The 25,128-nt window shown below is 49.0% G+C and overlaps 1 protein-coding gene across 2 annotated transcripts in view; it reads left to right on the top strand.

Annotated features, from left to right (window-relative positions):
- LOC310669268 (carboxyl-terminal PDZ ligand of neuronal nitric oxide synthase protein-like) overlaps window positions 1-25,128 on the top strand; it is a 51,228-nt gene that overhangs the window by 5,475 nt on the left and 20,625 nt on the right. The window contains exons 2-3 of one of the 2 annotated variants that reach the window (XM_083423080.1): window positions 7,393-7,464; window positions 12,656-12,723. Coding sequence is in view for 1 of the 2 variants with exons in the window: in XM_083423079.1 (XP_083279205.1) it covers window positions 7,393-7,464 (72 nt within the window). In the remaining variant the exon portion in view is untranslated. The remainder of the gene's footprint in view (window positions 1-7,392; window positions 7,465-12,655; window positions 12,724-25,128) is intronic. The other variant, XM_083423079.1, reaches the window with a different exon arrangement.

Below are 25,128 nucleotides of genomic sequence, written 5' to 3'. Positions count from 1 at the left end.
CTGAAGCACTATTTCTGGGTTAGCAGAGTCTGTAACCTGAAGCGTATGTAACCTGAAGCGTATGTAACCTGAGGTGCCACTGTATTATGTTATGTATTTTGTGTTTTTATTTTGTAATTTATGCTGCAAACGTCCCTGTGATCTTCAGATGAAGGGTGGTATGAAAATTTAATAAATATATAATAATAATAATAATAATAATAATAATAGTCATAAATTAATTAATTAATGAAGAAGAAAAAGAAGCAGACCCTCATTACTACAGATTGCAGTCTTCTAGGGGACAGAGCCCTGTGTTTGTTTTGCTTTGTGGTTTGACATTCTTACACATCAGGCAGAGAGCACTGGCTGTTCATCATTTTTATGAAGGAAATATGTTTCACAGTTTCATGGGGATGCGGGTGGCACAGCTCTGCTTTGGACTGCAGACCCTAAAGTGCCAAAGGTGTCTAGGAGTCTGGTCTCCGTGAAATAAGACGGATTGCAGCGTGCCACAAAGACCCCTGAGCCCCAACAGAGCTGGAAAGGGGAACAGGGCCTGGAAGCATCTGGGGGTCCTGATCCTGCCTACCTCGCAAGGCTGTTGTGAGGTTAAAATGAGGAAGTGGGAAGCCATGTACGCTACCTTGAGCTCCTTGGAAAAAAGGAGGGCTATAAATGCAAACAACAACAACAGCACAGGTGAAACTCAAAAAATTAGAATATCGTGGGAAAGTTCATTTATTTCACTAATTCAGCTTGAAAGGTGAAACTAATACAGTGGTACCTCAAATTACGTACTTAATTCATTCTGGAGGTCCGTTCTTAACCTGAAACTGTTCTTAACCTGAGATACCACTTTAGCTAACGGGGCTTCTCGCGGCGGCGGCGCAATTTCTGTTCTCATCCTGAATCAAAGTTCTTAACCCAAGGTACTATTTCTGGGTTAGCGGAGTCTGTAACCTGAAGCATCTGTAACCTGAAGCGTCTGTAACCTGAAGCGTCTGTAACCCAAGGTACCACTGTATATGAGATTGACTCGTGACATGCAAAGCAAGATATGTCAAGCCCTGATTTGTTATCATTGCGATGATCATGGCGTATAGCTTATGAAAACTCCAAATTAACAATCTCAGAAAATTAGAATATTCAAGGAAATCAGCAAAACAAGGATTACAAATTGAGCAAGATTGGACCTCTGAGAAGTAGAAGCAGATCTCGCTTTGCATGTCATGAGTCTATCTCATATATTAGTTTCACCTTTTAAGTTGAATTACTGAAATAAAGGAACGTTTCCACGATATTCTAAATTTTTGAGTTTCACCTGTAAATAACGTTCCCTCCTGCAGCATAAACAGGAGAACAGGTTTGGCAGAGGTTCCCTTCTTGATCTTCTGGATAAGCTGCAGCAACTGTTTCAGCTCCAGCTCCCTTCAGCACCAGCCAGTGTGGTAATGGCTGGCTAGGAATGGTGGGAGTTGGAGTCCGCCAACATCCAGAGAAGAAGAGGAAGAATAAGAGTTTGGATTTGATATCCCGCTTTATCACTACCCTAAGGAGTCTCAAAGCAGCTAACATTCTCCTTTCCCTTCCTCCCCCACAACAAACACTCTGTGAGGTGAGTGGGGCTGAGAGACTTCAGAGAAGTGTGAACAGCCCAAAGTCACCCAGCAGCTGCATGTGGAGGAGCAGGGAATTGAACCCGGTTCACCAGATTACGAGTCCACTGCTCTGAACCACTACACGACAGAGGACACTGTATTGGCGGCCGCAGTTTAAAGACCTACCTTGGTCCATAGTTAATTCCATTTCCTCTGTGTGTGTTTCTCCTCCTTGCATACTGGGACAAGTGAATTGTTGCAAGAGCAAGATACAGTCAAGCAATACAGTAGCTAAGATCATGTTGTTGTTGTTTAGTCGTGTCCGCCTCTTCATGACCGCATGGACCAGAGCACGCCAGGCATTCCTTTCTTCCACTGCCTCCCGCAGTTTGGTCAAACTCATGCTGGTAGCTTCGAAAACACCGTCCAACCATCTCGTCCTCTGTCGTCCCCTTCTCCTTGTGCCCTCCATCTTTCCCAGCATCAGGGTCTTTTCCAGGGAGTCTTCTCTTCTCATGAGGTGGCCAAAGTCTTGGAACCTCAGCTTCAGGATCTGTCCTTCCAGTGAGCACTCAGGGCTGATTTCCTTAAGAATGGATAGGTTTGATCTTCTCGCAGTCCGTGGGACTCTCAAGAGTCACTACCCTAAGGAGTCTCAAAGCAGCTAACAATCTCCTTTCCCTTCCTCCCCCACAACAAAGACTCTGTGAGGTGAGTGGGGCTGAGAGACTTCAGAGAAGTGTGACTGGCCCAAGGTCACCCAGCAGCTGCAGGTGGAGGAGCGGGGAAGCGAACCCGGTTCACCAGATTACGAGTCCACCGCTCTTAACCACTACACCACAGAGGGCACTGTATTGCTTCTGTACCTGGCCTGCAGGTGGCCAGTAAAGCAAAAACTGGTGCCCTGAGATTATGTGTTTTGCTCCTGGCATAGGACCAGTTGCAATCATGAGGAGATTTCTGGGCACCAGGTTGGCGGCCGCAGTTTAAAGACCTACCTTGGTCCATAGTTAATTCCATTTCCACTGTGTGTGTTTCTCCTCCTTGCATACTGGGACAAGTGAATTGTTGCAAGAGCAAGATACAGTCAAGCGATACAGTAGCTAAGATCATGTTGTTGTTGTTTAGTTGTGCCCGACTCTTCGTGACCGCATGGACCAGAGCACGCCAGGCACTCCTCTCTTCCACTGCCTCCCGCAGTTTGGTCAAACTCATGCTGGTAGCTTCGAAAACACCGTCCAACCATCTCGTCCTCTGCTGTCCCCTTCTCCTTGTGCCCTCCATCTTTCCCAACATCAGGGTCCTTTCCAGGGAGTCTTCTCTTCTCATGAGGTGGCCAAAGTATTGGAGCCTCAGCTTCACGATCTGTCCTTCCAGTGAGCACTCAGGGCTGATTTCCTTAAGAATGGATGCATTTGATCTTCTTGCAGTCCATGGGACTCTCAAGAGTTTCCTCCAGCACCAGAATTCAAAAGCGTCAATTCTTCGGCGATCAGCCTTCTTTATGGTCCAGCTCTCACTTCCATACATCACCACTGGGAAAACCATAGCTTTTACTATACGGACCTTTGTTGGCAAGGTGATGTCTCTGCTTTTTAAAATGCTGTCTAGGTTTGCCATTGCTTTCCTCCCAAGAAGCAGGCGTCTCTTAATTTCATGACTGCTGTCACCATCTGCAGTGATCATGGAGCCCAAGAAAGTAAAATCTCTCACTGCCTCCGTTTCTTCCCCTTCTATTTACCAGGAGGTGATGGGACCAGTGGCCATGATCTTCGTTTTTTTGAGATCATAGAGTCGTAGAATTCTTGTGTGGGAAGCAACCCAGGGGATCCTCTAGTCTAATCCCTTGGCCAATAGACATTCTGTTGTGGCGAGTGCAACCTGGATTTAAGGTGCCATTTGGCACCTAGCTTATATATCTGAATTTATAACACTAATGCCAGCCTCCCCCTTCTTGGCACTTTCTTGAAATCTGAGTGTTCCTATGTGCTCCTTCCACTGTTTGCTGCTGTGCCCATGGCAGCCTTTGCCAAGCTGGTGCCCACTAGATGTCTTGGACTCCAGCTCTCATCAGCCCCCAGGTGGGCTTGATGATACATTGACCCCAAATGGCTTTGAAGTCCCCCCCAAAAAAAAATTATTTGGAATTGATTGTAAAAATCAAACAAACCAATGGTTACCTCAGAACGGTTTATAGAAAGAGTGAAACAACGGAATTATCAGTAAAAACATGTGAAACAGCTATTTGAAACATTCAGATCTTAATTTAAATAAGTGGTTGAAAAATACTTGGAGTCCTGCAGTGATTTCATGCTCTTTTTTTGCAGCTTGTAAAACAGTGACTGAATTGCCCCCCCAAACCTCAGGCTTTTATATACATTATTTACACAATGAGTCCCGCCTGATTGGCTGATTCTGCTTCCCTCCTGGAGCCTGATTGGTCTTCTCCTGCAGGCCAATCAGTTGTTGCATTCTTAGATCCTACCAGCCTAATAGGCTGATTAACTTCCTCCTGGAGCCTGATTGGTCTTCTCCTGCAAGCCAATCCGTTGTTGCATTCTGGGATCCTACCTGCCTATTGTTCTAGGGATCCAAGCTTAGTACATAACAGTGATGAAACTAAAAACCAGATTAAAAGACTTGCCAATGTTCCACATAGCTGGGTAGGCTTAAGCAGGTACCACAACCAGCAAGTTGTGCCTTCCTGGTGTCAAGAGGCAGGGAGTTCCAGAGTATGGGCAACACTGCACTAAAAGATCAATTCCGTACAAATTTGGAGTGGGTATTATGTGGCACCCGTAATAATAGTTCCGGTTCCACAGATTGAAGCGGCCGGCTGGGCAATCTTCTGCAGTCGAGTGCTATATGAATTTTATGAAATAAATAAATAAATGGCTTCCCTTCTGGCGCTCAGGTACAAGACCATTAAGCAGGATTAGAATCCCCATTTCACCTCTAAGCCCCCCCCCCATCCAAGCTCCTTTCCACCACCCTTATGGCTTAAAGAAGGTTGAGCAACTAATCTCCAGTTGAGCAATGTTGGAGTTGGCACCCTCAGATGCAAGCTTGATGGGTATCACTCGGGTCCAAGTCCGATGGAGTGTGTGTGTGTGTGTGAGAGAGAGAGAGAGAGAGAGAGAGAGAGAGATGGGCAATAGAAATCCTGTCACTGGCGTGCTAATTTTTGTACAGGCCCAGCCTGGTTCTCAGTGTCTTCACCTTGCCCTGCCGTGACAGAGCCTCATTAAAATGAACAATTTGCAAATCAGCAGTTATTTCCTCCGGCGGGTACCAATTCCAGGCTGGCTGAGTTTGGCAAGAGGTGGGATTCTGTCGGCTTGGCTTATCTTGCGAGGAGTAGCATAATGCCAGGAAATGGAGGGTGAGGAAATGGAGGCCAAGAACTTTGTTTTTGCAACTCCTTTCCACCGCAGGGTCAAGGGTGTTATGACATCCCCAGGATAGGCACACATCAGCTGATATGGAACACCCGTAGGGTTACTCAACAGACCAGAGGGTTGCAATCCAGCTGTTGCAGTGCAAACACAGAGCTCTGTCCCAGCCAGAGTGCTTGCAAACTTTAATGCCAATCTGTGCATATTTGGGTAGGCTTAGGCCCCAGGCTTTCTGGAGGACCGTATCTTCCCATGTGAACCTGTCCAGATTCTGAGATCCTCAGGGGAAACCCTTTTCACAGTCTCACAGCCTTGGTGAGGACACAGGAGAGGGTCTGCTCGGTGGTGGCTACTCCCAGACTCTGGTACTCCCTCCCTAGAGAGGCAAGCCTGGCTCTCTCCTTGCCTTTTAGGCAGCAGCTGAATGCTGTTTAATTCTCACATGCCTTTGAGAACTGACTTTTTAAAAAAGGAAAAGGCCCTGAAATTATGCTGTGCTTCTTTTTTAAACTGTATTTTAATACATTGGTTTTTAATATTCCTTTAATTCTATTAGAGTCGTACCTTGGAAGTCGAACGGAACCAGTTCTGGAAGTCCGTTTGACTTCCAAAACTAAAGCGCGGCTTCTGATTGGCTGCAGGAAGCTCTGCAGCCAATCAGAAGCCCTGTCGGACACTCGGCTTCCAAAAATAGTTCACAAACCGGAACAGTCACTTCCAGGATTGAGACATTCGGGAGCCAAAGCGTTCGGGAACTAGGCTGTTTGACTTCCAAGGTACGACTGTATAGAATTTAGTTATTGTCTTTATGTTTTTAGCCTGTGTCTGGGGTGTTAGGGGAGGGGTAGTACCTCTGGTGGGGGCCATGTTGTGCTCCTTCTCAGGTAGTTCATCCCCATTTGGTCCCCACCCTGCTCTCAGCTCTCACCTGTGGTTCCTAGAAGCTGCCAGCATGTGATAGCAGCCACAGTCCTGAGAACGGCTTCAAGTGGTTGGCTGCATCTGGTGAGGGTAGCCAATGGGTCACAACCCCTCAGCGTGCGAAGATAGGCTCCAAAGGATTGAGCAGACAAGACAAGACCTCGTACCTATGGGACCACCTCTCCTGGTATGTCCCACGGAGGACCTTACGGTCTCCAAACAAAAAACATCTTGGAGATCCCGGGCCACAGGGAGGTTAGGCTGGCCTCAACCAGAGCCAGGGCCTTTTTGGCTGTGGCCCTGATCTGGTGGAACGCTCTGTCACAAGAGACCAGGGCCCTGGCTCCACCAGGCCTTTGGCCAAGGCACAGACTCCCTCCTATGGTAATCCTCATAGAACTCTAGCCCAATGGCTGCCATTAATTTGATTCTGAATTGATTTTAGAATGTATTTTAATTAACTGATTGTGATTTTATGTAAATTGTGTTACTTTTACTGTTGTTAGCCGCTCTGAGCAAGGCTTCGGCTGGGGAGGGCGGGATATAAATAAATTATTATTATTATTATTATTATTATTATTATGAGTGGGTCCAACAGTCAATAAGGTGGTATCTGCACATGCTGTAGAGGGAAGTGAGGGGCAGGTGAGGCCAGTCCCCCTGGGAAGGTAGCCCACCTGGGAGAAGGAAAGCTCTGGTCCCAAACCTTGTAGGATAACTTCAAGAAAAGAAAAAACTCAGGAGCAAATCTTACACACATCCAGAGTGGAGTCCCTAAGGCTGTTGGATGGCACCTTGTACGCCACCTTCCATCCAACTCCTGCAACCTAGCAGGTGTCAAACATATTGCTCTCTTTTGGAAAGAGGGGTCTTGGTCAGCCCAGGACCTCCAGACGCACTGGCCAGGATTGTGCCCCGGGGAGCTCACTTTGCTGCTGCTAACACAGTGGTTGGACTTCACTCCTGAAGGTGCACTCCATTGTCTCTCGAGACAGATGGATGCCAACAAAGCCTTTGTATTTTATTTGTGCTGCTTTGATTCGCGTAAGCTGCCATGAGTCCCAGTCTCTGAAAAAGATGGGCTATAATAATAATAATACAGTGGTACCTCGGGTTACAGACGCTTCAGGTTACAGGTGCTTCAAGTTTCAGACTCCGCTAACCCTCGTAATAGAACCTCGGGTTAAGAACTTTACCTCAGGATGAGAACAGAAATCGTGCAGCAGCGGTGCAGCGGCAGCAGGAGGCCCCATTAGCTAAAGTGGTGCTTCAGGTTAAGAACAGTTTCACGTTAAGAACGGACCTCCAGAATGAATTAAGTGCTTAAACCGAGGTACCACTGTAGTAGTAGTAAGAAATAAGTGTGTGACTGCACAGAGCCCTTGCAGATACCGATGAGAATGGGCCAGATGTGCACAGCACCAAGCTTTGGAACAGGGGCAAATTGTTCCAAAAGTCTTTAACGAATCACTCCTGGCTTTGCTCTCTCCCTTCAGTACATTGGCAGTCTGGACGTGCCAAGACCCAACAGCCGCGTGGAGATAGTGGCCGCGATGAGAAGGATCCGGGTGAGTCATTGCGTGTGTCTTCCTTCCTTCCTTCCTTCCTTCCTTCCTTCCTTCCTTCCTTCCCCTCCCCAACCTGCAGATATCTTCTGCTTACTTTGAGCCGCTCAGTGATGCAATCAGAAAAACGTTCTCTTCCCCCCGTGCCTTGTTCTCCGCCACCTCCAAAAGAAAAAAGCACTCTGCCCTTGCCTTCCTTTCCCCAGGAGGCATTCAACCAGAAGGCTGGCTGGACTCCACTTCACACACGCCCCCGCCACCCCCACAAATGGCTGAGCCCACGGATGAGCTGCATTTCCTCCTGGAACAGAAGCCCAGATTCTCTCAAGTGGCTAAGATGGCCTTCTGGGAATGAATGACTGCAGCTTAGGAGCTGTCTTCTGGAGAGTCTGTGGGGGGCACACCTGGCATTGCTAGACCAGGTGGTGCCTCTGTCCACTTCTGGCTCTGCAGTCAGTTTGCATTTCTCTCTCTTTCTTCTCTCCTGCCCCCCCCCCGCCCGCCCGCCCCCGCTACTTTGCCTGACTTGAGGCAAGACTGACTCTTTCTTGTCAGTTCTGAGAAGGAGAACGAGGCCAAAGTGTCTTTTCATAGACTCGTAGAACTGTAGAGCTGAAAGGCATCTCCAAGGGTCCTCTATTCCAGCCCCCTGCAGGGCAGGATCACAGCGCAAGAATCCCTGGAAGGTGGCCCTTCAACCTCTGTTTCAAAACCTCCAGCAGAGTCGTGTCCACCACCGTCTATAGCTAAGGTGCTCTGGAGCTGGAATGGCAACGTGTGTTGAATTTTTCAGCTTCCAAAAATGGGAGCTGCTAAAAAAAGTTGTGGCATGACTTGGGAATTCAAAACATATTGTACAGTCATTCCTCATGTTATGTTCTTTCAGGTTACGTCCTGCGGCGACCCGGAAGTACCAGAAAGGGTTACTTCCGGGTTTCACCATTTGCGCATGTGCAGACGTGCAAAATGATGTCACGCGCATGCACAGAAGCGGTGGATTGCAACCAGGGCGTGCACAGGCACGCTGCTGCGAGTTGCGCTCTTTTCATGTTGCGAACGGGCCTCCGGAACGGCTTCCCGTTCGCAGCCAGAGGTACCACTGCATATTAAAAAGTTAACATAATTTAGTTTTGCTTGATGAGTAACAAAATTAGAAATACTGACTTTTCTATTGTTTTTGTGGAATTTCTGGGTGTGCAGACCCAGGTGCTTCTGGGCCAGTTCTACAAAAACAGGAAGTGGGCCAGGTTTTCTTGGGGGACACAGAAGAGGTGCGCAGCAGAAGCTGTCATATGCAGCGCCCCCCCATTGCCACAAATTCCTGTTTTCAAAGCAGACAGGTGGGGGTGGGTCCCTGGGTTTTACTGGGACCCTCAGCTCCCCCCACCTCTGTCCACTTGCCACATGAGCTGCTCTGAGTTGTATTGCATCAGCACCTGGAGGACTGCAGTCCCCCCCCCCCCGCAACCAGTGTCCAGCTGCTCCCCAGGGCCTGTGTTCTTGCACCTGCTTCCACCCATGAAGCCCTACACCCAGTCTCCAACTTGGGAGGCTGTTTGGGAAAGCCTTGGCAGAGCATGGTGGGTGGGCCAGCGCTGCTCTGAGGTGGCCCAAGACCATCTCACCCCTCTGTCCACTGCAGCAGGAAGTGCCCCTGGCAGCTCAGGGGATGGGCACTTGGCTTGGCATACAAAGGGCACTAGGATCAACCTTGGGCGTCCCCTTCCCTAAGGGTTGCAAAGCTGGGAGGGCCCCCTGGCTGGCTGCTACCAGTCAGTGGAGACAGTACTGAGGCCTGGGTGGATGTGTGGATCTGGCAGATAACAGGCCCCTCTGCCCATAACCACCCACCCAGGGTCTTTTGCGGCGGGTCCTAGGAAAAACACAAGTGCGGACACAAACCCTCGCCCACCACCACCATTGCAATTCACACCAAAATCCTGTTGCTTTCCCTGCTTCCACCCTGCTGTGCCAGCCAAAAGCCCTCCAGTCCTGTTTTCCAACAGCTGCCTGCGCTCAGGTGCCTTGCAGGGGGCTCTCCCATAGGCTGCCCCCCTCCGTGTCGTCCTGCGGGCTCTGTAGGCTGGCATCCGCTAATCCCCTAATCAGCTGTGCTGAGTGGCTTTATGAAGCATCCTCCTTGTGTTCTGGGCCAGCTATTCCGCCCTCCCCTCCCTCCCCCCTCCCCTTTTATAAAAAGGCTTCCGAGATTTAATAAGGAGGAAGGCATTCCCTGTGTTCGCATCTCCCAGCTGGGTCTCAGCGTGGGCGCCTTGCTTGTGACAGCTAATTGGCAGTTAGAAAGGGGCTGGGGGTGGGGAGGCCAAGCAGCGGCGTCGGCGGAGGAAAGGGGAACAAGACCTATGTGCTCCCAGGCAAAGCCAGGTCTACGTGACAAATCCCAAAGCAGCTCCAAGCATGCCAAAGGTCTGTAAAATTGTGTGTGGCGTGGAGAAGGAAAGAGGAAATGGCAACTGCCTCTCTCCATCCGTCAGAACTTGGCACCCAGTGAAGCTAAATGATAATAAATAATAATAATAATAAATTTTTATTTATACCCAGCCCTTCAACAACCGTGCTCAGGGCGGCTAACAACAAATTTTAAACACTTAATTATAAAAGCAGCATAAAATACAGTATAAAAACATGAATAACAACAAAAATAAAAAATCAATTAGATAATCCCCAGGGCTACCTGGCTGAATTGGTCCTGCTTGGGCCAGCGAGGAGGCCAGGGGAGAATTAGCCGTGGGGTCTCAGAGCGGGTGATCTTCATAAAAGGGGAGTGGGAGGGAAGAGAAGGGAAATAATGATGGAAGATTCAGCTTCCAACATAAAAGGGAGTGCTTCTTTGCACAATTTGTAGTTAACCTGTGGAACTCCCGCCCACAGGAGGCACATTCATGGAGGAGAGGGCTGTCCATGGCTCCCAGCCATGATGTCCACAGTTGGAGACAGCAATGTTCAGGCCCAGGCAGAAGCAGGAAAGGAGCTTGAGTGGACTTGCCCTGAGTCTCAGAGGACTAAGCTGGCCAGAGCTCCCTGCCAGGAACATGCCAGACATACACTGTCATGCCAGGATTGCCCCATGCCTCCCAGCTGACTTGGGAACTCTTGCCCTGGGCCTCAGACAAGCTCTGCACAAGCCTGGCTATGCTTCTGAAACCACAGAAAGGGAGAAGGCTCTCATGCTTGGGTTCTGTTTGCAGATTTCATCCAGGCACCTGGAGGCTGGCCTAGATGGGCCATGGGCCTGACCCTGCAGCGTCCTCTTAGGTTCAGCACCAGGCTCCTGATCAAGACACCTGGAGGGATGGGAGCTGTAGTTTTCTGAAGGGGGTGGGGGTGCTTGCAAGGAGGGTGGGAAACTCTAGAGAAAGTTTTGCGAATCCTGTGCTAAATTGCAGTCTCCAGGGTCTCCAGTGAGAGCTGAGCATTTTAGGAACCTTCGTCAGCCAAATATGAAACTGACATTTTAAAAACCATTTGCAAATGGGATAAAACAAAGAAAATATCACTGAGAAAAATTAACAACAATAATTTACGACCTTTGGGAAGTTAAAATAATGGTGGACTAAAAGCAGATTAACGCTCACACCAACTTTCTAAACTTCTGGGTTGGCATGTCTAAACAAAGATGCTTTTAGCAGGCACAAAAGGAGTATAGTAAAGGCTGCTGACATCAGGTAGAGAGTTCCAAAATTACAGGTGCTGCCACCCTACGAGATCGAGTTCCCACAGATGCCGGAACGGGTATGATGTGGCCAGTTCCACAGATCCAAGCAGGCGAGTGGGCATATATGGGGCAGTTAACAACAAACAAAGGCAAAATATTTGCACACTGACTCTTTTAAGGCATCCCTTTCTCACAAAGGTGCTGGATGTGAGATTTGGCTTCAGTGTTTCAGGGCTTTACTTTGAAGCCATGCTGGTAAAGTTTTCCATAGCACAGGTGTCCCCCTTGCCTCCTACCCGCTGCTCAGGGTGGGTGGGGAACCCAAAATGAGTGGTGGGAGCCCTCTGTTATTTTGGTAGCTCCTGGATCTACCCAGAGACACAGCCATGGCCCCCCTCAGGCTGGCTTATTGGCAAGAGGTGTTCTTTAACAAACAGAGAGAAAGCTCAGCCCTCGGAGCAGAATGTAAATTGGGTGGATGTAAATTTGATGCTTGCTGGGCTGGCTTGACATTAAGGCTAAGCTAAGCCTGCATTTAAATGTGTGGGGGTTTTTCTGCGTTAAAAATTGCCAGCCTTTCTCCGGGATTATTAGTAGCCTCCTGAAGCCACAGACTTTTTCTGCGACTGACTGAGCTGTAGCTAATCCCCCCTCCTCCCCAGCCGATTCTTCCAGCTTTGACAGTGACAGCGGATGTCATTATTCTTGCCGCTTGAATATTAAGTGGGGTGGCGATTGGTGCGCTCCTTGGCAGGCGTACCCTGGCCCCCCCATTACATTCTGGTTCTTTGTAGCCTATGCTTGCTTTCAGAGCTTGGGGATGGTTTAGGAAAGGGCCTCACCCTGAGACCAGCTGCTGGTCCATCTAGCCCAATGTTGCCCATAATTGGTGTGAAGGAAGCTGCAGACATCCAGGTGTGGCTGGACTACAACTCCGATCCTCCCTGGTTGTTGGCCGCACTTCCTGGGGCTGATGGAAGTTGTAGTCCAGTAACATCTGGAGGGCCAAGGGTTAACCCCCCTCCCCCCGGGTCTGGTCTGCACTGACTGGCAGCCTCTGCCTTCCAGGGCCCTAGGCCAGGGACATTCCCAAGCCCTACCTAGAGATTAGTTTTATTTGGGGGGGGGGTATTTGTTTTGTTTTGTTTTGTTATGTATTTTGCATTCTCATTCTACAGTGGTACCTCGGGTTAAGTACTTAATTTGTTCCGGAGGTCCGTTCTTAACCTGAAACTGTTCTTAACCTGAAGCACCACTTTAGCTAATGGGGCCTCCTGATGCAGCCGCGCCACCGGAGCACGATTTCTGTTCTTATCCTGAAGCAAAGTTCTTAACCTGAAGCACTATTTCTGGGTTAGCGGAGTGTGTAACGCGAAGCATATGTAACCCGAGGTACCACTGTATATGCTTATGTTGTAAACAACCCTGTGATCTTCGTATGAAGGGCTTTATACAAATTTAATTAATGGTGGTGATTATGATGATGATAATAATAAATATCTAACCTTTATCTCCCAGGAGCTCAAAGTGGAGTACATGGTTCTTCTCCCACTCCTCACTGAATCCCCACAACAGCAACCCTCAAGGTAGGTTAGGCTGAGTGGCCCAAGGCCAGCCCACGAGAGCTTTGTGGCTGAGTGGGAATTCGAACCCTGGACTCTCCCGGATGCTTATCTGATGCTGCAACCACTACACCACGCTGGTGCTCTGCTACTGGGGATTGAACTTGCAACCTTCTGCATGCAAAGTGGAGGATCTAGCATTGAGATACAACTCTTCTTATGCCACTCACAGCGTTAAATGGAACAGGTTGCACGCTTCCTTTCTCTCCATGGCAAGATAATTCGTTCAGGCTTTGCCTCTGGAGGTGCAGTGTCAGAGCAAGGCCAAAGCAAGCTCAGAGTGCCTTGCTAGGACCTGGGAGGCCAGGGTTCAAATCCTCATCTCATCTATCAGGCTATTGCCTCTCAGCATGACCTACCTCGCAGGGTTGTTGTGAGAGGCTAACATGGGAAGAGGGAGAGCCAGGTATGCCACCCTGGAGGAAAAGGTGAGACAAACATGCAAAATATAAATCTATTGACCCACTGAGAACCCAGGTTAATACAAGGGAAGCAGAGAGGCAAGCTGGCGCTGAAACCATAAATCACATTTTCAGAATAAGTAAATAAACCAAACAGGGTGGAAAGTCAGAAGGCAGGGGAGCCAACTTTGCAGCCGTATTCCTACCAGCAATCCATCGATCAGGAGCCTTGCTTTAAAGGAGAGGGTTTAACCTGGCGCCTGAACGCTACAATTGAAGACACTTATTTGGGGGTGCCACCAGCGAAAAGGCCCTACCCCTTGGCATGTGCGTTTGGGGGTGGGAAGTTCCTGAAGAACTGCCTCAGAAGAAGGTTTTTAAGGCCACCCATAGGGCTGCCATTTCCCTGCCTGTTTTATCCTTTGCAAACAACCCTCCGAGGTAGGCTTGTCTGAGAGAGAGGCCTCCAGTTCTTTCAGCCTGGCATGTAACTGCTGCACCGGTGGTGAGGAACATCTGTGGCACTCCAGATGTTGTCAGGATCCCAGCACCCGTCAGCCCTAGCCACCTGGAGGTCTATGCCCCGCAACCGCTTCACTACGCCTCCCTGCCTCTCAGTGTGGGCTAATTGAAGTTGGGAGGTTGACGGATCAAGCCTCTGCCTTTTAGCTGATGGAAACATTTAAGAATTGATTGAGTCAAAGTTAAATGGGGACAGTACAAAACCTCAGCAAAGTTTCCTTGTTCAGGACCGTTGAGGACAGGGAGAGGTGAAAATGAAAAGACAGGACTGTCTAGACCAAGCAAAGTGCCGTATTTTTCGCTCCATAAGATGCACCTAGTTTTTAGAGGAGGAAAACAAGGGGAAAAAAATTCTGAACGAAACAGTGGATGTATGATTTTTGTGGTTCATGCTGTGGCCACAGACATGATGTGTGATTTGACGGTGAGTTTGGGCTAGCCCAATGCAAAAATCCTGAGGATCCTTGTGGATCCGTGCTTTGCAACCACGTTTTTGCGCCATTGAGGCCCCACGAAACAGTGGATGTGTGTTGGTTTTTTGGTGCAGGCTGTAGCCATGGACATGCTATGTGATCTAATGGTGAATTCGGGGTGACCTAATGCAAACATCCTGAGGATCCATGGGCTTTTACCTCCCCCCTTTCAGGCAGCCTCCTTTATTGCTAGCGTCCCTTATCTCCCTCCCCGATTGCTTGCCGATCAGCGGCTTTGTTTCAACACCCACTTCCCTCTTTCAAAAAAAAGAGAGCATGATCTGCTTTTCGCCCCTGGGCAATTCGGCTCCAGGGACCACGCATTCACTCCACAAGACGCACAGACATTTCCCTTTACTTTTTAGGAAGAAAAAAATGCGTCTTATGGAGTGAAAAATACGGTAATAGCACTGCTGTATTCTGCCTTGGTCAGGCCACAACTGGAGTCCTGTGTCTGGTTCTGGGCGCCACAATTTAAGAAGGTTGTTGACAGGCTGGAAGGTGTGTAGAGGAGAACAACCAGGATGATCAAGGGTCTGGAAACCAGGCCTTATGCGGAGTGGTTGAGGGAGTTGGGTCTGTTTAGCCTGGAAAAGAGGAGCCTGAGAAGCGATGTGGTAGCCAGCTTCAAATAAAGGCAACTACCAATTTAGACATGTCTGATTGATACGCGATTGCACACACACACACATGCAGCGCCAAACCTGGAAGTGACCTGAAAATGTCACCCAAATGGCACTAGAAGGGCGGGGCAGCGTGGAACGGAACACTTAACATGGGCCCCCCTGGGGCCCAGAATGTAAAGGTAAAGGGACCCCTGACCATTAGGTCCAGTCGTGACTGACTCTGGGGTTGCGGCACTCATCTCGCTTTACTGGCCGAGGGAGCCGGCATACAGCTTCTGGGTCATGTGGCCAGCATGACTAAGCCACTTCTGGCAAACCAGACCAGCGCAAGGAAACGCCGTTTACCTTCCCACCAGAGCGGTACCTATTTATCTACTTGCACTTTGACATGCTTTTGAACTGCTAGGTGGGCAGGAGCAGGGACCGAGCCAAACCGCCAACCTTCTGATCGGCAAGTCCTAGGCTCTGTGGTTTAACCCACAGCGCCACCTGTGTCCCGGTCCAGAATGTAACCCCATGCAAAAGAAAGACTGCCTGAACCTGGAACATGGAAGGCTGTCACATGGAAGATGGAGCAAGCTTGTTTTCTCCTGCTGTGGAGGGTAGGACTCGAACCAATAGCTTCAAATTACAAGGAGATTGTGACTCAACATCAAGAAAAACCTTCTGACACGTAGGGGCTGTGTAACAGTGGAACGGTCTCCCTTGGGAGATGGTGGACTCTCCTTCCTTGGAGGTTTTTAAGCAGAGGTTGGATGGCCATCTGTCATGGATGCTTGAGCTCGTGATTCCTGCATCGCAGAGGGTTGGACTAGATGACCTCTGGGTCCCTTCCAGTTCCACAGCTCTGTGATTTGACACTTTTTGGGGTCCTAGCAACTCAGTGCTGTAACCCTGAATACGTCCCTGCTCAGTAACTCCTTTGGAGAAGGGTGTGCTTCTGTAGCAAACAAAGGTCCCGCTCTGCTAAGCCCAGCAATCTTGGCTACCATTGCGGCTGACACCACCCCTCCTCTGTTGTCTTCTGGGTGACATTCCTGGGCTGGTGGGACTCCTGGTGCTGGTTGCCAGCCCTGTAGTGATATCCTGACAATTCGCAGTTCTAAAGAGGAGGTTGAAAGCAATGAAAGTCATGGATTGAGTACAGGCAGTGGGCCAAACTGATCCTCCAGGGGCAGCTATGAACTGCAGATTTCAGCCACGGGAAACTGGCTATGGAGCACACACAAAGCAAGTTCTTAGCCCTCATGGCTGAGAATAAGCATTTTATAGGGAAGCTTTTAATGTTTAACAGACCACTGTATTTTAATACTTTGTTGGAAGCCACCCAGGGTGGCTGGGGAGACCCAGCCAGATGGGCAGGGTATAAATAATAAATTATTATTATTATTGTGCAAAAAAATCTGACGCCAGTTGAAGAGAAGCTGAGTAAGGTTTAGCATAACCAAGGGGGTGGATTCAGTGCCCTGAAAATCTCCCCCACTCAATGATTAGAAAATTAAGGTAAATTACTCTCCTACTGTTTGCCTCCAAGTCTGCTTTAGCTTGCAGGGCTTGTGGCACAAGCTCTTGCTCTTGAGCAAGGACAAAAAGAGCAGAGATACTGTCCTTTGGCCTCCTTGCTCTGCTGCCTCAAAATTAATCTGTTCTCCTCTCCTACGCCGTAATTGTTAATAGAGAGGCAGGCGTGACTTTTCCCCAGAAGGGTCATTATTCTACGGGTAAGTCAGAGCCAGTTCAGTCGAAAGGTGCATGCAAGAGCATGCCAGCTGTGCATGTGTGCACCTCCTACCCCCCCCCACCCTGGGGGGGACTGGTTTTGCCACAGGCTTTCTGTTGGAAACCACACAAGGCTCTCCCAGTGACATCCTCTTTAAATGTGGATTTGCACAATGCCATCATGCAAATCCCCGCGGCGGGGTGCGCTCCCGTTGTTCGGTCCCAGCGCCTGCCAACCTAGCAGTTCAAAAGCACCCCCAGGTACAAGTAGATAAATAGGGACCGCTTACTAGCGGGAAGGTAAACAGCGTTTCCGTGTGCGGCTCTGGCTCGCCAGAGCAGCGTTGTCACGCTGGCCACGTGACCCGGAAGTGTCTCCGGACAGCGCTGGCCCCCGGCCTCTTTGAGTGAGATGGGCGCACAACCCTAGAGTCTGTCAAGACTGGCCCGTACGGGCAGGGGTACCTTTACCTTTATCATGCGAAGTCGGTGGAGAATTCCTATTTTGTTCTCCCCTAAAAAACCCTGCTGGGATTCTGTCCCTTTGGGGGAATGGTCAGGAGATGCCAGGGCCGTCTTAAGCATATCTGGCGCTGTGGTGCAAAGATCCCTTTCTGGCACACACACCCACCCTTTCCCAGAGTTTCAGCCTTTTTTTGGGCTGGAGGAGGCGGGCAACTCGTTTGGTGTTTCCCAGACTCTCGCCTGGCGCCCTCCAGAACATGGCGCCCTGGCGCCCCGCGCCACTAGCCTCTATGGGTAAGGCGGGCCTGGGAGTTGCATTGCAATAATACAGCTGCAGGCCTCATTCACAGGCAGCTTCACGTGCTGATTGCATTGGGCACCTTTTTGCAGTATTGCAGCAGCAGCCCTGCAAGCCAGGAGCAACACCCCCCCCCCCAAAAAAAATAAGGCGTCAGGTTTCAAAATGTTTAAGAGCCTCTTTGGTGCTTCAGCAGCACACTCCATTGTCTCTTGAGACAGATCGATGCCAACGAAGAGCATAAGAAGAGCTTGCTTCTACTTTAGAGGTTATCTTTCAAGAAGTGGCTGTTTTCTGTAGTTTCTGCAAGGTGCTGAGAGGTGTTAGGAGACCCGCCCCTATTCCCCTCCTAGAACTACAGTTCCCAAAGTGGTTTAACACACGGGTGATGGAGCCAACTTCTTTTCTCCTGCTCTGGGAGGTAGCACCCAAACCAGTGGATTCAAATTTCAAGCAAGGAGATTGAGATTAAACCTATAGCACAATATTCTGTACTCACCAAATGCCACCATAGGAAACCCCCCCCCCCCCAAAAAAAAATTAGGACCTGACAGCAACAGAGTCTGAAGGCATAGGCTCTTTCTCAGTGCCTGGAAGTCAGTAGCCTATTTCCTCTAAATGTGGAGGGATGCCTCACTCTGCAGCAGTGAGTTCCGTAGGCACTGCATCCCATTGGCTTTGAGAGACTGCCCTGAGTTCCAGAACAGTGGGAGAGGGAGAAAACCCCCTCTCTCTATCTGCACTCTGTCAGCGACCCACCGGGCAGGACTGTAAGGAAGACACATACGGAAGAATGAGGACTATGTGCAAGTTATCTTTGGACTATCTGGGTATACTACTTTGCAGTGGAGAGAGGGCTTTGCATAGGCAGGGCTCTTTAAAAATAATAATTATTATGTGCCAAGATAACCTGAGCTCAGTTCATGATTATGCAAATCATGAAGATTTGCATGCATTTGACATAATTCTACATTTCATCTTGCAGAATGAGGAGCCCTCACCCCTGGCCTGCCGCAAGCTTTGCTTAGCCCCCCTCCGTTTCCATCCTTATCTCTGCAAGGGCAAAAAAAATGGCCTTTTTTATTAGCAATAGTAGAATAGAATAGAAAGCTAAAATCGTGATGCATCCCCTTGGGGTCGCTCCAATATATGGTGGCCGCCATCGCCTTGGCCATCTCCTCCTGTCAGAGTGATGGTCACTCTGTTAGCTAAGAAGAAAATGCCGCAGTTATGAGATCACGTTCCAGGGATGATTGATAGCAGATGGGCTGATGGATCAGCCTGCAAAACATGTAATCTCTAAGCAATGGTGACCTTTTAATGCCATGCTCAGAATTGCTGGAACTGGATTCCCAAGAGCCGTGTGGGTGGGGGGGGGGCATGCCTGCTGCTGGCGCAGTCTCTGCAAGCTTGTGTGAATGCTGATTTGGGTTAGCCAAGGAGGGGTCAAGGAGCTAAACTAAACATGATTGATAGACCTCGTTTGGGGACACGGCTGCTTTGGGGACATGGCTGTCCGTGGGGAGGGGAGGGGATGGGGCACAGGTAAGCCATATCTTTAATTTTAAATTTTGATTTTATAGAGTAAAGGATATAATATGAGCCCTTCTGGATCAAGCCAGTGGCCCACCTACTGCAGCATTTTGTTGAACAGATGCCTCTTGGAATCCTGTACGCAGGACCCAAGCACAAGAGCCATGCTTATTGATTTTACTTATTTCATAAAATTTATACGCCACTTGGTTGTAAAAAAACACCACCACCCAAAAAAGAATAAAGCAATTATCAGTAAAAACAGCCAACGCTTATTTAAAACGTTCAAAAAAAGTAGTTTCGGCAATAAATTAAAAACAGATTAAAACATACACCAGCGTTCTATATGTCTGGGTAAAGGTAAAGGGACCCCTGACCGTTAGGTCCAGTCGTGGCCGACTCTGGGGTTGTGGTGCTCATCTCACTTTACTGGCCGAGGGAGCCGGCATACAGCTTCCGGGTCATGTGGCCAGCATGACTAAGACGCTTCTGGAAAATCAGAGCAGCGCACGGAAACGCCATTTACCTTCCCGCCAGAGCGGTACCTATTTATCTACTTGCACTTTGACATGCTTTCGAACTGCTAGGTTGGCAGGAGCAGGGACTGAGCAACAGGAGCTCACCCCGTCGCTGGGATTCGAACTGCCGACCTTCTGATTGGAAAGTCCTAGGCTCTGTGGTTTAGACCACAGCACCACCCGGGTCCCTACATGTCTGGGTAGGGTTGCCTAAATGAAAATGGCCTTAGCAGGTACCGGCAACAATACAGTGTTTTGACAAAGCATTGTGGATCCGATATAATTATGCACAGGATCACACCAAGATTCTTGGGTGGCAGGTGTTAACCATTGTGCACACAGTGCAAAAAAGGACTGTGGATGCAGTAAAGCGCATGAAGATTGGCTTTGTGCAGTGTCTGGTCAACGCAGTGATGGAATCATAGAGTCAGGAAGAACCTTGTTGTTGTTTTGTTGTTGTTTAGTCATTTAGTCGTGTCCGACTCCTCGTGACCCCATGGACCAAAGCACGCCAGGCACTCCTGTCTTCCACTGCCTCCCGCAGTATGGTCAGACTCATGTTTGTAGCTTCGAGAACGCTGTCTAACCATCTCATCCTCTGTCGTCCCCTTCTTCTTGTGCCCTCCATCTTTCCCAACATCAGGGTCTTTTCCAGGGAGTCTTCTCTTCTCATGAGGTGGCCAAAGTATTGGAGCCTCAGCTTCAGGATCTGTCCTTTCAGTGAGCACTCAGGGCTGAATTCCTTAAGAATGGATGCGTTTGATCTTCTTGCAGTCCATGGGACTCTCAAGAGTCTCCTCCAGCATCATAATTCAAAAGCATCAATTCTTCGACGATCAGCCTTCTTTATGGTCCAGCTCTCACTTCTATACATCACTACTGGGAAAACCATGGCTTTAACTATACGGTCCTTTGTTGGCAAGAACCTTAGAGACCATCTTCTCCAGCCCCTGCTTAGGGCAGGGCAGGCAATGCAGGAACGTAAGCATCCCTGGCAGAAGGCTGCCTGGCCTCTGCCTAAGTACCTCCGGCAAAGGAAGCAGGTTGTTGCAGTGGTGAACACCTCCTATCGTAACGAAGTCTCTGCTGATGTTTAGCCAAAATCTGCCTTGTCTTGCCCTGCGGGGCAACATTGACAGCACCCAAGCAGAATACACAGATCCTCCTCTCTTGGGGCACTTTCGAATGTCACCGCTCCTGTGTGGGTGTTTTTGGAGGAGATCTCCCGGAAGAGTGCCATGTGTGGCTGAGCATGATGTTCCTTTGTATCTGCCCAGCAACCTATAACTTTCCATTAAAAGGCTGCTGTCTCCAAACCGTCTCAATTTTTATTTTATTTCCTACCTGCCCTTTATCTGCTGCCTGGAAGGAAATGGTGGGAACCTCAGCAGGCTGCTGAAAATAATACCAGCTGGCCTTTGCTAATTCATACTATTATACCATTGACAAGCTGAAAGGTGTGCAGAGGAGGGTAACCAAGATGATCAAGGGCCTGAAAAGTAAGCCTTAGGAGGAAGGGCTGAGGGAGCTGGGAACGTTTAGCCTAGAAAAGAAGAGACTGAGAGAAGATATGATAACCAGCTTCAAATATCTCGAGGTCTGACCCATGGAAGATGGAGCAGGCTTGTTTTCTCCTGCTGTGGAGGGTAGGACTCGAACCCATGGCTTAAAGTTACAAAAAATGAGATTCCGACTAAACATCAGGAAGAACTTTCTGACAGTGGAACAGTCTCCTTTGGGAGGTTGTGGGCTTTCCTTCCTTGGAGGTTTCTAAGCAGAGGTCGGATGGCCACCAGTCAGGGATGCTTTAGCTGAGATTCATGCATTTCAGGGGGTTGGACTGGATGACCCTTGGGATCCCTTCCAGCACTATGATTTTGACTCCTTGGCATGCTGGTTTGGTTTTTTAAAACTGCCCCTGTTCTGATGTTGCCCGTGCTCCCCTTCTGAGCTGGAGACAGCCAGTGCTGTACTGACAGATGAACACAGGCGTGGCGAGTCACGAAATGCACCCCCCGGGGAGGTGGCCAAGTCCTGGGATGGGGGCAGGCTGTGCGTTCCTGCACGAGGGGCGTGGGGTGCGCTGGCTGCTTCAGGAACGGTCTGTGTCATTATGCCATCTGTGCCCCGGCTTGTGCCAGCACAGAGCGCGATTCAAACAAGGCATCCTGGCGCCAGGAGGTGAGCGTGGGAGCCGGAAAACGGAGGCTTTTTTCTCAAGAGCAACATCAACCTCCGTTCGCAAAGAAGCTCATTTCGGGAGGCTGGCCTGGCTTCCAAGAGAGGGTGAACAGCCAAAGATTCTTCCAAACCAGCACTCCAACCCTTGTGGGGACCACCCCCTGGGAAAAGCCTAGCTGTGCTGTCCAGACATCTGTCCCCCCCCCCCCACCCTCCAAGCCCTACTACCTTAAAGCAGGCTGCTTCAGCTTGCTGCATGGTGGGGCCATGCATGCCAGCCCCTGACCCCACGCTCCGTTTTCCTCCTCCAAATGTCCTGCCTTCCATCTCTGCTTCTCTTCGGGGAGTCCTTTCTGTGAAGACTGGCTCAAGGGATTTTTGTTCTTTTCCCGTGCTAAGTGAATGAATCTCTTCCCCACCTCTCTCTGGCTTGGAAATCCATGCAGCCCGAAATAGCTCCTTTGCAATGAAGAGGAGAGGGAGGTCGGGGGGTGTGTGGAGGGGTGGATATGCATTATTTAGTATCCAGGATGCGCTTGGCGCCTTCTCTGCCCACACAAGACGGGCGCATTAGGGATTCTCCTTGTGTCTGCAGTGCCTCCGCAGAAACGCCTCTTGACTGCCAAAGGGAGGCCTGTGCTCATTAAACTCCCCCCTCCCCCCGCCAAATAATTCTGATGAGGCTCCATCCATCACGCTCTTCTGCAAGCACATTTCATTCTGCAAGTGGGAGATGACTGATGCGTGTGAAATCATGCGCAGCCCTAAGAAATGTGCACAGGGGAGGTTTTCACCTTCTGGCATCCTATTTTAGCTCAGGGTGGGATTGGCGGGGAGATCACTAAATGAAATGCACTTTTCACCAAATGCACATGTTTCATGTGCCAGTGGACTCCGCTGCCATGTTGAGGGTGTTTTCTGGCATGTATTAAGATGCAAGCGCATGGCTGGATGGCTCCCACTGAATCATGTTTCATTTTGGTACTGATTTGGTACATATTGCTATCCACTACTGCGAGGCCTCGTTCCTGCAAGAAGAGCCATCCTGTTTTCTTGTCTCACTTCAGATAAAACTCATTTGGGTTCAAATGTCGTATCCAGCCATGTACCGGTACTCTGAATCTATAATAGCAAGTCACCACCTGATTCTTTGTTTTGCTTCGTTGCAAAATATTTAAACCACTTAGTAAAGTTTTTTTCCTAAATAAAAACTTTAACAACAACAACGAAAGATCAGCAGGGTGGAATCTACACATGTTAAAATCGTGAAAATGCTTTTTAAAAAACTGCTTTGAAAAATGCATTGAATCTGCCATAGCTCACAGTCGTCATCTGGTGTCACAATTGTATATTGCACTTTGCAACACATTCAAAATGTTATATTTGCAGCTGTATATCTGAGTCCCAGGTAAATTCAGAGCAGATAATATTTTATGCATGCATGCATTTATTTATTAAATTTGTATAGCACCCTTCACCCGTAGATCTCAGGGCAGTTCACGGCATAAAAATACAAGATAAAAACACCAAATACATAATAAAAACAAGAACAAAGGGGGGGGGGGAGAGATTAAAAGGTTTTTTAAAAAATGATTTCTTCACAGAGCTAACTTTTGGAATTCACTGACACAAAATATGGTGAGGGGCAGTGGCTTAGGAGGCTATTGAAAAGGATTATATAAATTCATGGAGAAGTGGTGGCTATTTGGGGGCTAGTGGTCAGGGCACCTAAATGAAGCTTCCATGTTAACACAAAGTCTACCTCTGAATGCTGCCGGTTGGGGACAGCTGAGATCCTGAGCCCTCTTCCTGGCCTTCTCAGAGGCATCTGGCTAGTTGCTGTTGGAAAAATGAGAAATTTTCGTCAGATCTCTCAGGGGCTCATAACAGGGAAGTCTGTGGTGGTGTAGTGGTTAATTGTTGGACTAAGAGCCGGGAGACATGGGTTCAAATCGTTCTTGGCCATAAAGTTCACTGGGTGACCTTGCTCCGATCACTGACTCTCTGCGTAAGCTCTACCTCATGGGGGGGGGGGGTGAGATGGAAATGCAGCAAATGACTGCATGAATGTTCTCCATCCCCACACCAATAAAAGTTCAGGACTCTGATCATATCTTACCTGCACAGGATTAACGGTGCCCAAAATGCTTTTTGTGCAGCTGCAGTAAACATGTTTTGCCAGTCAAGATTTTCATTCTGGAGGAGGCGGGTGCCCAGTGGGCATCTCCACCTGGGCAGGTGCTTGGCGGTGGTTGTCTCAGGGTGGGGGGGGGTGGAGTTGAGGTATTCCGGTGGCTGCTTTGGTCCTCTGAGATGAAACCTAGGTGGAGGGAGAAGGGTTGTTCTATTACTGGCTTTCTAAACAGAGGCAGGATCAGGGGGAGTGCTGCATGGAGGTTGCTGTTAGGAGTCTCTTAACACTCCTGCATCGCACGGGGTTGGGCTAGATGACCTCTGGGGGTCCCTCCCAACTCCATGATTCTGCCTTCTTTGTGGGAGGGGAGTTGTGCATTGGAATGCAGGCCCATAAGGAAATGTGAACCAGAAGGGCAGTGCAAATGGAGGCAGAATCTGGCAGGGCCAACAGTGTTTTGTATGCTAAAGAAAAAGTAAGTTGGACTGGTTTCTGTGTCCTTTACATGGTGCTAATATTTTTGATGGTCATGCACCATTTATGCTTTTTCAAACTGCACTGGCTCCCGGTGGAGTACAGGGTCAGATTTAAGGTGCTGCTTTTGACCCTTTAAAGCCCTTCGCGGCCTAGGACCCTCGTACCTACGGGATCGCCTCTTCCGGTATGCCCCACGGAGAGCCTCAAGGTCCATAAACAACAATACCCTAGTGGTCCCAGGCCCTAAGGAAGTTAGATTGGCTTCAACCAGAGCCAGGGCCTTTTCAGTATTGGCTCCGGCCTTGTGGAACGCTCTGCCTCATGAGACCAGGGCCCTGCAGGATCTGATTTCTTTCCGCAGGGCCTGTAAGACAGAGTTGTTCCGCCTGGCCTTTGGCTTGGAGCCAATTTGATTCCCTCCCTCCCTCTCTTTCTTTTTTCTTTTACTTCTCTTGCAATGAGGCTACATTTTAATATTTTAATGTTCCATTATTTTAATGTTGTATTTTACTTTTGTTTTTAAGTTGTAATCATTCATCTTGTTTTTATTATTGCTTGTAAGCCGCTCTGAGCCCGGCCTTGGCTGGGGAGGGCGGGGTATAAATAAAAATTATTATTATTATTATTATTATTATTATTATTATTATTATTATTTTATCCTGATATGGAGTTAAGGCTCCAAAATGTTGGGAGCCCTTTTCTCTCTCTCTCTCTCTCTCTCTCACACACACACATCATCATCAATTATTCCTATTCTGGCAGCCGTGGAATCATAGAATGGTGGAGTTGGAAGGGATCTCCAGGGGTCATCTAGTCCAACCCCCTTCAGTGCAGGAATCTCGACTGAAGTACCCCTGACAGATGCCCACCCAAAGGAAGGCCCACCACCTTTTGACTTAACGCACCCCACTGTCACGCAGCTCTTACTGTCAGAAAGTTTTCTAATGTTCAGCTGGCATCTCTCTTATTGTCGTTTGAATCTACAGTGGTACCTCGGGTTAAGAACTTAATTCATTCTGGAG

Source organism: Podarcis tiliguerta (genome assembly GCF_965153285.1).
Source record: "Podarcis tiliguerta genome assembly, chromosome: Z".
NCBI classification, from domain to species: domain Eukaryota; kingdom Metazoa; phylum Chordata; class Lepidosauria; order Squamata; family Lacertidae; genus Podarcis; species Podarcis tiliguerta.
This window is presented reverse-complemented; position numbering and strand designations above follow the sequence as displayed.